The sequence below is a fragment of the Pipistrellus hanaki genome (assembly GCF_964339955.1).
Source record: "Pipistrellus hanaki genome assembly, chromosome: 3".
NCBI lineage: Eukaryota > Metazoa > Chordata > Mammalia > Chiroptera > Vespertilionidae > Pipistrellus > Pipistrellus hanaki.
Genome location: NC_140505.1, coordinates 156,386,031 through 156,401,855, shown reverse-complemented (window position 1 = coordinate 156,401,855; position 15,825 = coordinate 156,386,031). Strand labels below are relative to the sequence as shown.

At 37.7% G+C, this 15,825-nt stretch overlaps 1 protein-coding gene across 27 annotated transcripts in view; it reads left to right on the top strand.

Annotated features, from left to right (window-relative positions):
* Positions 1-15,825, top strand: part of PPFIBP1 (PPFIA binding protein 1) — a 178,663-nt gene that overhangs the window by 139,375 nt on the left and 23,463 nt on the right. For 7 of the 27 annotated variants that reach the window (XM_084877204.1, XM_084877201.1, XM_084877200.1 and 4 more), the window contains 6 exons: positions 1,512-1,604; positions 3,351-3,465; positions 5,153-5,185; positions 7,229-7,290; positions 10,146-10,230; positions 12,078-12,232. In XM_084877204.1, the coding sequence (XP_084733330.1) occupies positions 1,512-1,604; positions 3,351-3,465; positions 5,153-5,185; positions 7,229-7,290; positions 10,146-10,230; positions 12,078-12,232 (543 nt within the window). Of the gene's footprint in view, positions 1-1,511; positions 1,605-1,927; positions 2,021-3,350; positions 3,466-5,152; positions 5,186-7,228; positions 7,291-10,145; positions 10,231-12,077; positions 12,233-15,825 lie in introns of all 27 variants that reach the window. The other 20 variants (XM_084877211.1, XM_084877206.1, XM_084877207.1 and 17 more) reach the window with 4 other exon arrangements.

Genomic DNA, 15,825 nt, shown 5'->3' with positions numbered 1-15,825 from the left:
TGTGAGTTTTCTGGAAAGTGTATTTGATTGTAGCATTCCTTTTCCTAGCCTTTGTGAGGTTATATTTGGAAGTTTAGAGTAATTCCTCGTTAACTAAGTTTTCCTTCTTATAGCATTGTTCTATTTTTAAAATTTGTTTTTTATTGATTTCGGAGAGAGGAAGGAGAGGGAGAGATAGAAGCATCTATGAGAAAGAAACACCAATCAGCTGCCTCTTGAAACCCCTCCCCCAAATCTATAACTGGGGATCAAATCTATAACTTGGGCCTGTGCCCTGACCGGGAATCAAACCTGTGGTGAATGGGATGATGCTCAACCAACTGCCACAAAGCCTGGGCTATTTATTTATTTTTATTTCATTCTTGTATAATTCTGTTGTGTTGTCCATGAATTTGTGGCTCAGGAATAAATGTCTCGTAAAAGAGAGGAACAAAAACACATTAACCATAGGCAGCGCGGGGTCTTCGTGGCTTGTAGTAAAAAAATAATCTCCTTCACAGAGTATTTGAGCCCTTTCTTTTGGAAGGTGGGGGTGGGAGAGTTGCTATTTAGAATTCTCATTTAATTGTCCTACTCTCTGGGCTCTGAACAAAAAAGTATATCACTGTTTCTCACAATATTTATCCGAATTTGACGAGCATATAAGTTTTTTATAAAGGTGACAATAGAAAAGGTATCTGATTATACTGTGTTTGTATTATGAAAACATTAGGATTGTTATTTTTTTCATTTTCCAAATATAAAAATCCATTATGACACTGAATATATTTTTAAAAAACAGGGCCCTCATCCATCCTCAGGTTGAGAATCTTTGGTTTAAAGGATTTAAATTTCACTCCATTGCCAAAACCGGTTTGGCTCAGTGGATAGAGCATCGGCCTGCGTACTGAAAGGTCCCAGGTTCGATTCCGGTCAAGGCATGTGGCTTGCTTGCGGGCACATCCTCAGTAGGGGGTGTGCAGGAGGCCGCTGATCGATGATTCTCTCTCATCGATGTTTCTAACTATCTGTCCCTCTTCCTTCCTCTCTGTAAGAAATCAGTAAAATATATTTAAAAATAAATAAATAAATAAATAAATTTCACTCCATCCTCCCAGATTGGGTTGATGGATGGTCTGTACTTTATAGACAAATGAAGAAACGATAAAAAATATTTTTATAAACATCTACCATATCACTGAAAATACCCTGAAAAATAATTGGTTTTACTACAGAAAATTTCTCTGGTTTATTTTAAAAGTGAAAGTTTATGTAGTGAATTTTAGTCTAGAAATATCTGATCAATGATAGTAAGTTATTAGCTGCCCCTTAATAAATGATCTCATCATTGTAAGACAGAGAAATTAGGAATTTAAAATAGTGTTTTAAGTGGAAAGATAGTTCTCAAGGAGGAACACTGTTTTTATTTGTCTGATCTGAGGGATTGTGGATTTAAGATTTCCAAGCTGCCATGTTGGTATGTTGAAGTGTACTACCGCTTTCCTAATGTATTTCCGTTTCTTTCTGGACAGGGGCTGTTGCAGGAGATCAATGACTTGAGGTTAAGAATCAGTGAAATGGACAGTGAAAGGCTTCAGTATGAAAAAAAACTGAAATCAACCAAAGTAAGTTTTCTCAATGACAGCAGTTTTTAAACAAATGGCTCCATTGCTTATCTATGATTACTAATATGTAGATGCAATGTGTTTTCTACTCAGTATATGATAAAGAAGGTATTTTACAAGTGAACTTTTTCTCTGAGCTGGAGACCTTCTTGATTTAAGCACTATTCTGAATAAAAGCCAGGGCTTAACTAATCTGATAGAACATATTACCTGTCATTTCTCTTACTTATCTAACCTCCTGTGTAAACTGATACTGTTTTCTTGTTATTTAGCTTATCTTTTTCTATCTGTAGCTTTCTTTTACTCCTCTGTCTCTCTACCAGTCCTTAATGGCCAAACTTTCTAGCATGAAAATCAAGGTGGGTCAGATGCAGTATGAAAAGCAGCGGATGGAACAAAAATGGGAGTCCCTGAAGGTGCGGTAGACATTGGGGAATGTGGGTCCATGGCTTGTTGCTTTTTGGCTTGTGCTGTTTTGCTGTGATGGTGTTTTTAGTGGTGTGTGCATTTATTTTGTCCGTGTGCCGCCTATTTTTTAAAAAATACGTTTAAATTAAAGGGACAGTATGATCCTTAATTGGTTTTTAGGGACCTATAGAATAACTAGTAAAAAAATAAAATCTTATTCTGTTAGGCTCTCTGAGATCCAGGCTTGGCAAAATAATTAGAACAAGTTCACCTGTGAAAGAATTCTGTTATGTAGCAATAGTAGACATTGCTTTTTTCCTTTGGGATTTTCTAGAAGGTAAATGCACTCAGCAGTTAACTATCATGGCAGCGAATGGAAATTACTGCTGAGGATAAGCGCAGTAAGAACAGGGTCGCACTCCATGCCAGTGCTCTGGAAATTTCTTGTGCTTGATATTCACGCCTTCCATAAGTAAAAACCTGTTAGCTTCCTTGGAGAGTTACACATTTTCATAGTACTAACTGTAATCTATTATCTTTAGAAAAAACTAAAAGAAAATGTTTGAAAATAAAATTATTTTATGAATATAAAATTAAATTAAAAATAAAGGTGCATTTATAAGCTTTACCTAGTATTATTTTCGGTGTTACATACAGCCAGCAAAACTGAATTTGCTAAAGCTCTTTACCAAAATGAAACTGAAAGTGAAAACATTAGTAAATAGGTAGAACATTGAATATGGGATCCTTAATAATAGTCATGTAGTTTTACAAAAGAAGAATAAAATTTGTTTTCTAAATCCTTTTTTTTTCTTCCCATTGTTGTAGGAGATTCTGTTCTGTTATCTTAGTAATGAGGATAAATATTCACTCCCAAGCTACTTTACCCACTAATTAAGCTCTACCTTGTCCAGGGAACCTAAGTGCCATCTTTAAATGCTGAATGAATGTCAAGCAAGTCTTGATATCTATTTTCCAATTTGCATTTTATTTTGCTTTTACTATACTAAGCATCTAATTTTTTTATATTAGCATGGTCAAATTTTTTTTATTTAACATAACATATATATCTTAGGGCTACACTAAAAGATTTATTTTTTACACTTTAAAAGATTTATTTTTTTAATTTGTTCACAAAGAAACTTGAAATAATTATACCATACTTATTATAAATTAGATTTTAATAATTGCCTTGCTTTTTGTTTATCATCACCACTGTCTGATTTCTGAAGTTTGCATCTTTGCATCTAAATAACTAATTATTGACTTAAGAACATACTCTCTGAATATTCTCTTTTATTCATAAGCTACCCTTTTGAAATGAATTATCATTTGTAGGATGAACTGGCATCTTTAAAAGAACAACTGGAAGAGAAAGACTCTGAAGTGAAAAGGCTACAAGAAAAACTGTTTTGCAAGATGAAAGAGGAAGGGATAGAAATTTTTGACCGAGGTAGGAATATGTATTTAATATTGGTTATCTTATTTTGTTAAAATCCTCTAATATCTGAAAAAAAAAAATCTGATGTTATTTGATGTGTAATTTTAGCAACAAAAAAAGAGTAGCAGGAGCCATCTGGCCTAGGGTCTCAGGGAATCTGAGACTCTTTCCTGGGCCTTCCAAGAGCAACTCTGTACCCTACTGGGTGTTTCGTTGAGATGACTAAATTGTAAATCACCATCAGGAGAGAGTTATTTCCAAATTGCAAAATAAAAGCAAGTGTCAAAAAAGAATGAAAAGGAACCATGACCATCTCCTAAGACTATTTCCCTCTAACCTGAACTTGAAACAGAAAGACATTTAGAAACCTTCTCTGCCCTGTTGAGAGAAGAGAAGACTCTGTCTTTGGAAAACTCAATGGAAATTTCTTATCATGCATTGAGCTCTTAACCTTCTAGTAAGCAAAAAATTAGGCTAATTTCTTTTTAGAAAAGTGCATGAATTTATCCAAAAGTTGTTTTCATAATTGAGGAGGCTTGTCCTAGAAACTACGTGGACTGTAATTTTTAATAATGTAGCTTCTACTTGGTAGAAAATACTGTGAATGCAATGTGTTTTTCTGAATTATGTTTGGAAATATGAATGCATGTAACAGCTGACAAAACTAGATCAAATTTAACCTCTTTTTGTTATTACAAATGATGACTGGGGCAAAAGCAATTTCTGATCCAGTGGAAATATAACAAATTTCATTTAGTATAGCTTTGGTACATTTTTACCTGTGATGTGAACACTGGTATTGTTATCGTCTCTTCAATGAGGAGCTTGAATTAGATGACCTGTAAAGTCTTCCTGGCTCTGGAATATCCTGGCTTTATATACTCACAGGAATCACAGTTTTCTACCCATCGGGGAACTTAATTCATCAAACATCCCGAAAAATGGATTCTTCCCCTCTGTCATTTGACATATGTGGAATTGTATGTTCGGAAAGGACATTCACAGACAGGTCATGCTTTTAGGATTTTAAGATAAAAATGGAATCCTAGGACTTGTAGGCTAGAGAGTATTTAGAATAGTGCTACCCAAATTCCAGTGCCAGGACTGGAGCCAGTTTGTGAATAGCTTACTACCAGTGCGCCACCAAGGAAATAGAGGGACTGAGAGCAAGTTGACATACCATCTAACTGCATGATCAGTGGACTCACATGGAGCAGGAGCTACGCCACTTCAGTGTTATTGAACTTGAGTGGTGAGTTGAATGTGACAGAAGCCATATACTGGTCATGTCCAGGAGGTCCAATATCTGGCTATAAAGGAAATGTGAAAAAAACAAAAACAAAAAACAACCAAGGCAACATTAACCGGCTGTTCACCACATACTGTGTGAGGAGTACTGTACTCCACAGGCCCAATTTCAGGGTGAGAAAGTCAAGGTTCAGAAAGTTGAAGTAACAGAGGCAGTAATTCAAAGTTAGGCCTTCTGAATTAATTACATTAGATTCTCTTTTTAACTGCACACAGAGCGTTATGTAGTATAGTACTAGTCTTGACGTCACAAAATAGTGCTCAGTAGTCCGTCTTTGTGAGTTTTGAGTCTCTCTATTTTAGGTAAAAGAAGACAATAATAGCGCTCTTAAGATATTATTTACTGTTGTAATGTGTGCTAACTTCCAATTCAATGGGTTTTCCTGCACAGATGAAAATTTTAAAAAGAAGCTCAAAGACAAAAGTAAGGTTTTTGGTGTATTTCCATCAGCCTTTACATTCACCGAAAGCAATACTTGGACTGTTCTTTGCATGTGTTTTTAAAACATTTCTCTCACCAAAAATGTGAAGTTGCTTCATCGATAAGCTCTCCATTTCCTTGGAGCATACAACATAGAGGGTAAACAAACCATAAAAACGAGGGGTAAAAGGTCCCTTAGCAGATCTCATCTGATTCGGCCTGCTGCTCCTAAGACTCAGCAGGGCACCCCGAGTGGTGGAGGTGAGGAAGCACTTTCTCTGGGGTCCGGGAGATGCAGGGCCAGAGAAGGAAGTCATGTTCACCATCCATTGAAACCCTACTGTTTTTGAGGTTTGCCATAGTTGAAAGATCGTTTTGAACTTTGCTTTTCAATGTTTTTAGCCCACTTTTTCACTGAGATCTACTTTAGGAGATTTTGGTGTTTTGAAAGAGAATGCAATTATTTAATTGCATTAAGTAACCAGGATGTTTCATGGAGCCTGGATTCTTTAAGGCAGCATAAAGATAAATCTTAAAGGGTTCTCTCCTCCAGACATTGAATTCTTAAGTCAAGGGAATTTGCCTTTTTTATTTTTTATTTTTTATTTAAAAAAATATATATTTTATTGATTTTCCACAGAGAGAAAGAGAGAGGGATAGAGAGTTAAAAACATTGATGAGGGAGAATCATCGATCAGCTGCCTTTTGCACACCCCTTACTGGGGATGTACCTGCAACCAAAGTACGTGCCCTTGACTGGAATCGAACCTGGGACCTTTCAGTCTGCAGGTCGACGCTCTATCCACTGAGCCAAACCAGTTTCGGCTTGCCTTTTTAAAAAAAGTAAAGAAAAGAAAGGCAATTCCTATAAAATATACCTTAATCAAAAATAGTTCTATCAGTACTGAATGATCCATCACTGTTTTAAAAATTACCTTTAGTCGTTTTTTGTTTTTGTGTTTCTCAAAAGGCGGAAATTATAGCTGATTTTTTTTTCTCTGTTTCAAATTTTTTAATTTGTGATTTCATTCTAGGTTGACTTTTGATCTTTAGAGTATTTGCTTTTTAGTATTAAAGTAACATGCTTTTGTATTTGAACATCAAATTTTAAGTGAAATGACAGTCATCTCACTCTGGCCTTTATGTTTTCAATTAGCATTTGGAAATGAGGTTTATAGATGAAGCAAAGTACTTAATATCTTTTTGTATGGAACCTACAGCTTAGCATGACTACTCGTGTAAATATCACATTCCATCAGGCTCTTATCATTTGTGTCTCCATCTTGGTTATAACTGAGTATCATTTTGTCTGCTTTTGTCATGTGCACTTTTTCATTGCTCTTACCCACTGCTTTTTTGAAAAGTCTGTGTTTTTATTGTTAGCACCGACATTCCATTGTTCTCTTGAAGATTTTGTTGTTGCTTTGAGAGAGGGTAGTTAGCTCTCACTTACCGTATTTTCCGGCGTATAAGACGACCCCCTAATTTTACAGTTAAAACATAGGTTTAGGCCTATATTTGCTGTATAAGACTACCTCCCACTTCCGAGGCAACACCAGTTCTTTTTTAATAGACTGCCTCTCTGACTCTGGCCAATCTGAGCAGGCTTTTTACTAGAACACAGTGTAGCTTTGGGTACAGAACATGTATAATTTGCATGCATAAAAAGCCTGCTCAGATTGGCTGAGTTAGAGAGGCGGTCTATTAAAAAAAGAACTGGTGTTGCCTCGGAAGTGGGGGGTAGTCTTATACAGCAAATATAGGCCTAAACCTATGTTTTAACTGTAAAATTGGGGGGGTCGTCTTCTACGCCGGAAAATACGGTACCCTGTGACTATTCAGGTGAGATAGAAAGGTGTTCATTTTTCAGATTTTTCCCTGAAAGACAACATGTATGGCAAATGTGCCCTTTTAAAAACAAACAAATAAAACAGATCAGTAACATCTTTACCTTAAAACATTTCAATCTGAAGAGTCAGTAGCTTCTCATTACTGTCACACATGTTATCTAAACTGACTTCTGATTTGATGTTGTGGTATTTTCAGATATTGAAGTACAAAAGATGAAAAAGGCTGTGGAGTCTTTGATGGCAGCAAATGAAGAAAAGGTATCTAGATGGAATTTAAATATTTATTTGGGTGTGTAATAGCGCCATTTTGATCATTCTGTGCATTTTATTGAGATACTGCCGTTTGAAAGAACACACCCTATGCACTAACTGACATTGAGGGGCAAGCTTCCTGCCTTCCTGCTCAAGTGTGTCCACTGTCAGGGGGTCACACTTGTTACTGTGCCGAGGATAGGAATGGAGACCAGCAGCACTGGCTCCACCGAGAATTCTCTCTCTCCTCCCTGCATGAACTCAGAAAATGCTTGAGCTATCAAATCTGGGCTACTGTATGAACTCCGAACAACTTTAGCTTCATGGTCATGTCCATTTTTTTCTCCTTCATACTGCCGACCTCTTTCGCATTGGGGATTGTCTCTGTTCTCCTGAGTAGTGAGCTACCAGAAAAGAGAGGCCCCGGCACCATGAAATCAGCTTGGCCCCCGGCTCTGTTTTAGCTGTGGTGGCCCAGTGCCATGTCCCCAGAAGTTTTTCTTCTGGTTGTTCCTCCTCACTTCTTCCTGCTCCGAGCAGGGATGCAGTCACTGTACTAAAGAAATGCGTTTCTTCCCGGCTTTCCTGACCCTCCGGCCAGCAGGCAGCAGCAGTTGGGTCCAGCTCCTGTCATCAGAATTGCTCTCCTCTCGTGTCCCTAAGTGAATGGAACAAGAAGGCATTTTCCCAAGAAAAGAGTAATTTCAAGGAAGTGAAAATCAGGCCCTGCCAAAAAAACTTTCTCTTGGTCTTTTTCTAATTGATCAAAAGTTTCTTTTTCTAATTTTTGCCTACTCTGTTTTACTTGCTGATTTATTTTTGCCTTTCATTCTCTTCATTTGTTCTTTACTCCTTGGTAATAAACACATTGTCTTACCCACCCAATCAGTTTTATATATATATGCATATTTACTAGTTTTTCCTACTATTGAATAAAAATAAAAGTCCTTAGCAAGCTGCCAACAGAGCTTTTTTTTTTTTTTTTTTTTTTTTTTTTTTTTTTTAAAGAAAATCGCTGAAATTCATTTTCTTTTAATTTTCCTCCCTCAAAATGCAACAATAACAAAACTCCCAATGTTGAAGGAGGGCTCACTAGATGCTCAAACTGCTATAGGTGCACCAAGAGTGACATAACTACTTAGTAGTTTCAGAAGGTTCCAAAGAGGACATATTTGAGCAAATTCTGAAGAATAGCAAGAGTTGCTCATCGGGAAAATGAAGGCTTCTAGAACATCCATGAGTGAAAACATGTTTCAAAATCAAGGCCTAGTGCATTCTGGGAAAGATCTGGAACATGAAGTATAGGTGAAGGGGTGTATAAGACTAACAAAAGAGCTACAGTGAATAATAGGCAACCTTGTATGGCTAGGCTAATGATCTGGGACCTTAGGTTGTAGGTGTTGGGCAGTGACATAATTAAAATTGCCATTTGGAAGCTAACTCTGGTATCAGAACAGAGGCAGGAATAAGGGAGGGAGAGTAAAGATTGAACCATTAAGAAGCTAGATGAGAAATGAAGAGAGGTTGAAGTAAGGCAATGACAGTGACGTGTGACAGAGGGGAAGGTATTTTAGAGAAATTTGCAGGTTGACAAAATTTAAAAATCTTGGGACTTTAGAGTTTCTGGTTTGATCAATGGGATAAATGATGGTGCCCTCCAATAGTTAAGGGCATCCAAGTGAAGCTGAAGTACTAGGGGCAAATAATGAGGTTCATTTTACATATGTTCTATTTGGTGTGTTCATGGGACATCTAAAAGGTGATTTCTCATAGAAAGTTGAAAATAAATCTAAATTTTAGGATTAGTATAGGATTATAGATTGGTAGGGAGTGAATCGCTTCAATTTTAGGAGAATTGAAGAGATAGGGCTGAGTTAGGGCTGAATGGTATAGGATGGTCTGACTCACCTGTTTATTGATTGACCAGTCTTGGTCTAGGTTGGCCCAGTTGAGATATCTCTTCTCTCAGTGGTCTCTCATCATCCAGGAGACTAGTTAGCCTATGCTTCTTCACATAGTGGCCTTAGAGCACCAGGAGAGGGCAAACTCTAAAGTTCAAACACTTTTCAAGCCTTTGCTTAAACCACATTTATTGATATCCTATTTGCCAAAGTGGGTCACATGGTCAAGCCCACACTCAGTGTGGGTGGAGCTAGAGAGTTCACTTTTATAATCCACCACAATTAGGGCATGGGGAAAAGAGAAGAGGGTAAAGAACAAAACTGTAGGCTCTATATTTTATTGTCTGGGTTGGGAAATAGTGAGGTTATAGAAGTAGAATATCTTATCTCACCAACGGATTAAGAGATCAAAATAGAAGAAAAGAAAGAGTGGAAGGAAAAGTAAAAGAGGAAGGAAAGAGTAGTCAATCAAGTGCCAAATAGAGGTCAAATTAGAGAAAATATAAAAGTGTTCATTGTTTTTAGTAAATAGGTCTCTGGTGACTAATTGAAAGGTGTGTTTTGAGAAGGGAAGAGCCAGATGGCCATGACTGAAAGCTGATAAAGACAGCAGGTGTAGATCTGTTTTTCAAGACTTGGCATATAAGTTGGAAAGGAAAGTAATTAAAGTTGACTTTTTTCTTTTCTTTTTTTCTTTTTTTTTCTTTTTTTTTTTTGTATCTTACTACCTTGTTTTTGTTTTTTAAAGATGGCAGCTGAGTGATATGATCTCTAAATTTAGAGGTACTTTTTCTATATCTCTTATGTAGGAAAGATGTTCTAGATGTTACTAGTTTTACTAAAGTTTAGAAGCATTCTTTAAATAATATAAATAATTCATGTCTACTTGTCTTTGTGTTGCAATTACTTTTACCATTTTAAAATCATAGCATTAGAGATGATAATTTATTTTATTAATAGGATCGGAAAATAGAAGATCTTCGACAGTGCCTGAACAGGTACAAGAAAATGCAAGATACAGTATTACTGGCCCAAGGTAAAAAAGGTAGTGTAGTTCTAAATGTCTTCTACTTAACTGGATTTTAAGTGGCCATAATCCTTTATAGTTGGCCTCGGTTTCTTTTTGAAATATACCCATTCTCGCTAATTAAATAGCTCATTCATCCATGCAATGATATTGTTCAGCATCTGTTCTCTGCCTGAAAGCATATTGGCTAAAGAGCATACTGTAGATTGGTTGGCCAGGGACAGCCTCTCTCTGAGGAGTCCATTAGATAGCATTCCAGAAAGAAAGTACAACAGCACATGCAAGAACTTTTTTGGGGGGTGGTGGTTAGGGAGGAGGTGATATGTTTAAGAAATAAAAGACCAGTGTGACTGGAAGGTAGTGACCAGGAGGAAGAGTGAAATGGGATTCTATAGGTGAGTACCAACCAGGTCATACATATGGGGAGTTTTCACTCTTACTTGGCCCCCAGAAATCCATTGAAGGGTCTTAACAAGTTAATGGTAAGATCTTTGTAACAAATAGACCCTAGTGGGAGGGAGTAGTGTTGGAAGGAAGGAAAGCTATTTAAGAGATCATGGCTGTATTCCAAGTGGAAAGATCTGATGGTACTGACTGGAAATATATTTTGGTGTTAGAATCAAAATAATGATGTGTTGAACAAGTGGAGGAGTGTGAAGAAGAGAGAGAATTAAGGAAGATCTTTGATTAAAGCAACTAGCTGGATGATAGTTCCATTTTCCAAGATAGAAAAATCTAGAGAAAGAACATTGGCATGGTTAAGGGACATTGTGTTCAGTTTTGAAAATGTTAAATTAACAGAAAACATACACACACAAGAACCCCGTAAGACATCTAAGAAAAGATAGTTATACAGTTTCTGATATTATTATTTTATTATTTGTCCTGAACTGTACAAATTTTTGGAGTAATTAAAAACAAACAAAAAATGTTAAGGACTTTAAAAGTTCTCTTGTTTATTATCAATGCATAGATGGGGTTATTTGCTCTAAAAATAACCACTGGAGATTAACAAGTCTTTTGGAAGACACTCGTGGTTGCTTTTTCCCATTATGCTCTTCTTTCTGTTTTAAGATGAGTGGAATAAAAGGCTCCTTTTGGGTGATCAAAAGGACATTATCTCTTTTTCTTCACTTTGTGTGTGTGTGTGTGTGTGTTTTGTGTGTGTATGTTTTTTTAGGAGCTCAGTAGTGATGAAATGGAGTTGATGAAATGGTGACTCTTTTTGTACCACTGGTATTCCTCAACTTGGTAATTTCTGAACTGAAATTTGTGTAAAGCCTCCAAATTTTGAAACAAAATTACAGGAGAGTTGTTGAACTGAATTCACTTTTTAAAAAAAATATATATTTTTAAAATTGACTTCAGAGAGGAATGGAGAGGGAGAAAGGGAGAGAAACCTCAATGAGGAGAATCATTAATTGGCTGCCTCTTGCACACCCCACATTGGAAATCAAGTCTGCAACCCAGACATGTGCTCTGATCAGGAATCGAACCATGACCTCCTCTTTCATAGGTAGACTCTCAGCCATTGAGCCACGCCAGCTAGGCTGAATTCACTTTTTAATTTCAGTCTTGTGAGTCTATCATTGCCCCTGTTAACACCTCTATCAGTTAAGACCTCTCTTAATACCACTGCTGGGTACTCACGTGGCCCAAAGCCCCAGGGCCTCAGATGTTACTAGTTGAAGGTGTTGTTTCCTAGGTCCCGTGTATTTTCAAGTGATTCCAGAAGCTGACTGTTTGATTTTTTTTTTTTGGATCAGAAATTTTTTTACATTTAATACATTTGGGATTCTTCTTCCAAAAGTGAACTATAAATGAAAACTTGCTGTTGGTCCTCTGTTTTCTTCGTCTTTTCCTAGGCCAAGAGAGTGACTATGACGACCTGCCCACTTCCAGTTCCATCTCCACTTTGCTGGAAGCACCGGGTTTTGGGGAACTGGAGAAAGGTCTATCATCCACACCAGTGATGGGGTCTCCCACTCGTGACCCGCTGAACACCAGTGTTCCCGAAGAGGTATGTATAGATTCCCAGTAGCCTTTTTCTGCTGGGGAAAGTGTGTCAGTGAAAGTTAAAGTGCTGTGGACAACACGAAAGATGTGGGATTTTTTTCCTCAGTTTGGTTACTGATGACTTGGTTTGCCCTGGAAGTTTTTGTGTCCTATAGGTTTTCATTTGAAATGTGTGTATGTGTTTGTTGGTTTGTTTTTTCTCTCTTTAATAAATAAATGCCCCGGGCAGTGTCAAAATTGCTTATGTAATTCAGGAAAAATATAAGAATCCCTTGGGGGATAGATGTCCTCTTAAATACAGGATTCTAATCTACATATTAAATAATAAGTAGGGAATAAATAAAGGAAAACTATATAGAGAAATAGATTTGAATCACCTGTGATGGAGACTCTGTAAGACAAGCATGTCAAACTCGTGGCCTGGCGGGCCGTACGCCTCCTTTAAATAAGGCATGTGGCCTGTCAGCCCGAGAGTTTGACATGCTTGCTGTAAGATGATGGATTGAAATTCCCTCTAACTTCTTTAGATTTGGAAGAAGCAACTGGAGGGGAATAAAGTCTTAAACTCATTTACTTTACTTTCACATCCAATTGCCACCAATACCTTTCTCCATTATCTATTGCACCCCACCCCACAACTTTGTGTCTTGAATGACAACATTTATTTTGCTGACGAATCTGCCCTTTGGACAGGGCTCAGCAGGAACATCTGGTCTCTGCTCCACTTGGCAGCAGTGGGAGTGGCGCAAAGGCTGGGGCTTCAGTCACCTCAAGTCCACATATTCATCTGTCTGGTGGTTGAGGCTGGCCGTTGACTGAGACTTCAGCTGAGACCCTGGTCTGTGACTGCTTGGCCTCCTCTTAATACAATGGCTGGGTCCTGAAAATGAGCATCCCAAGAAGAGGACTAGGCAAATTCGTATCACCCTTTGTGACATATCTCAGAAGTCATGTAGCATCTCTTCTCCTTAGTCATAGGCCCACCAGATTCATGGAGAAGGAGTATCAATTACCTCTTGGTGAACAAGTGGCATTATCACATTGTAAGAACATGTGAGATGGGATATATTGGTGGAATCATATTTGGAAAATAAATCTGCCCCTCACTCCCTGGCTACAACAGTTTATATCCCTCTCCCATTCACAGTATACCCACCCCCTCTCCAAAGATCCCTTAGTTTCATTCCAATTAGGCATCAGCATCTCAGGAACTTGTCATCCAGACCAGGTCATAATGTAGGTGAAACTCCTCAGGTGCACCTTCTTAGACACAGCTACTTGGGTACCCCTCCATTCAGTTTAAAAAAACGGGAACTTAAGGGACAAGCTCTCTGTTCTCCATACACCTGACATACAGTTGTGGGATAGGTATAACCTAACTGTTACAGGCCCTCTCCTTTAAAAGAGGGACAACAGAAGGCACACAGGTGTTACTAGTTCAAACAATTCCAAAATCCAGCCAGGCACATGGTGCCAGTTCCTTTGTTAGGACTCAGTTCTCTGGGCTCTTGGTTTTTCTTCTGAGTCATCCTTCCTTTTCATACAAGAAGGGGATGTGCTTGCAGATAGTAGTTTTCTGTAAAAGTGTCCATATAGGTCCAAAGTCACATTTAATTTTTTCCTGTCTTTGTCCCTTTTAGTCTACCTTGGTACAGTATTTTAAACATTCAGAATTTATGAGTCAATCTATTATCTACTCCATTAGATAAAATCATTATCAAGTTAATTCGATACCTTCACAATAAACCTTCTCTACCTTAGGTTCCCTGTAAGGCTACTGTGAGATATCCCTTTATTTTTAGAATTTAAGATCTTTTTGTAAGGGTTCAGTGAGACAGCACCCCCTTAAATTTTTCTAAGATCTTAACAAAGACACACACGTCTTCATTTTAAGACTGTCTTCCTGATAACACCCTGAAGCCATTTCTTAATCTATATATATAAAAGCCTAAGTGACATTTGACTGGTAGCTGTGACGCGCACTGACCACCAGGGGGCAGATGCTCCATCTGCTAGGTTAGCTTGCTGTTGGGGACTGGCTGATTGGGTCTGGGTAAGATGGGCCGGACATACTCTGGAGCTCTCCTATGGTCCCTCCCTGGCCCCAATTGTGTATCAGTGTGAGGGATTCCTCCAGTGCATGAGTCCTTGCACCGGGCCTCTAGTTTTAATATAATGTGCTATCTGGAGAGACTGGGAATGGGATACAGTTTTATTTTTTAACAAAACAACCTTAGATTCCTTATATTTAACAGTTCCTTCTTTGCTCATCTCAGTAAGTAATTAGAAGAAACCAAATGGCATCTTAACTTTTTATATCTGTTGCTGATAATTATATCATGAGAAGATGAAATTTAAATTGAAAGAGAATGAATTCAAGGAGATAAAAATTAACATTTCTCTTAAATATAAGAGAAGGCTAAAATATATCATTAACAAGGAGTTAGTAGTGGTTGGATTGGTGGTGAAAAGCTATAAATTTTCAGTTATAAGATAAATATAGGTACTGGGAATGTAATGTACAAGCATATGACTATAATTAACACTGGTGTGTGGTATATTTGAAAGTTACTAAGAGAGTACATTCTAAAAGTTTTCATGACAAGGAAAAAAAACATTTTCTTCCAGTTTTAATATCTGAGGTGATGGGCATTAACTTATTGTGGTAACCATTTCACAATATAAACCAGTCAAATCATTATGCTGTAAACCTGAAACTTATACAGTGCTGTATGTCAACTATATGTCAACAAAATTGGGGGAAGAAGGGGAGGGATTAGCTAAGGAAAAGAAATGTTTTAGGGGGGAAAAGTCCCTAATTATTAAATATACATTTACACTTGAGGGAAAGTTACACTCAATAGCCATTGAGTGGGCTGCATTTATAGAGAGAGGATGCTGCTATCTGTAGGATGTACCCAGATAATCTCATATTCTTATAAAAGTCTTTGCTGGGTGCCCTACAGTTTTTTCCTTTTTCTTTTCTTTTCTTTTCTTTTCTTTTCTTTTCTTTCTTTTTTTTTTTTTTTTTTTTAAGTGGGGAAGAGAGGTTTAAAGAATAGTTTATTTATTTTTAGAGAGAGAAGAAGGGATAAAAGAGAAACATCCAGGTGAGAACGTAACATTGATGAACTGCTTCCTGCACACCCCCTCCCAGGGATGGAGTTCAAAACCTGGGGAATGTGCCCTGACCAGGAATCTAATTGGCAACCTTTTGTTGCATGAGAAGATGCTCAACCAAATGAGCCAGCCAGGGCCAAGCATTTTAGTTTTAATGAGAGATTTTGAGTTTGGAACAGGGATGATTTGATGGGAAATGAAGGTGATCAGTCACATCTATCCTATATAACAAAAGTCTAATATGCAAATTGTCCCCACGGGCAGGAGTACTACCAACTGAGAGTTAGATGTGCGCTGACCACTAGGGAGTGGTGTGGAATGAAGGGAGGCCCCAGCCAGCACCCTGCACCTGCTAAGAACCCTACCCATGCATGAATTTCATGCACTGGGCCTCTAGTATATATCCTATCTAATAAAGAGGGAATATGCTAATTGACCCTCTTGCCATTGCAAAGATGGTGATGCCCACGGCCAATA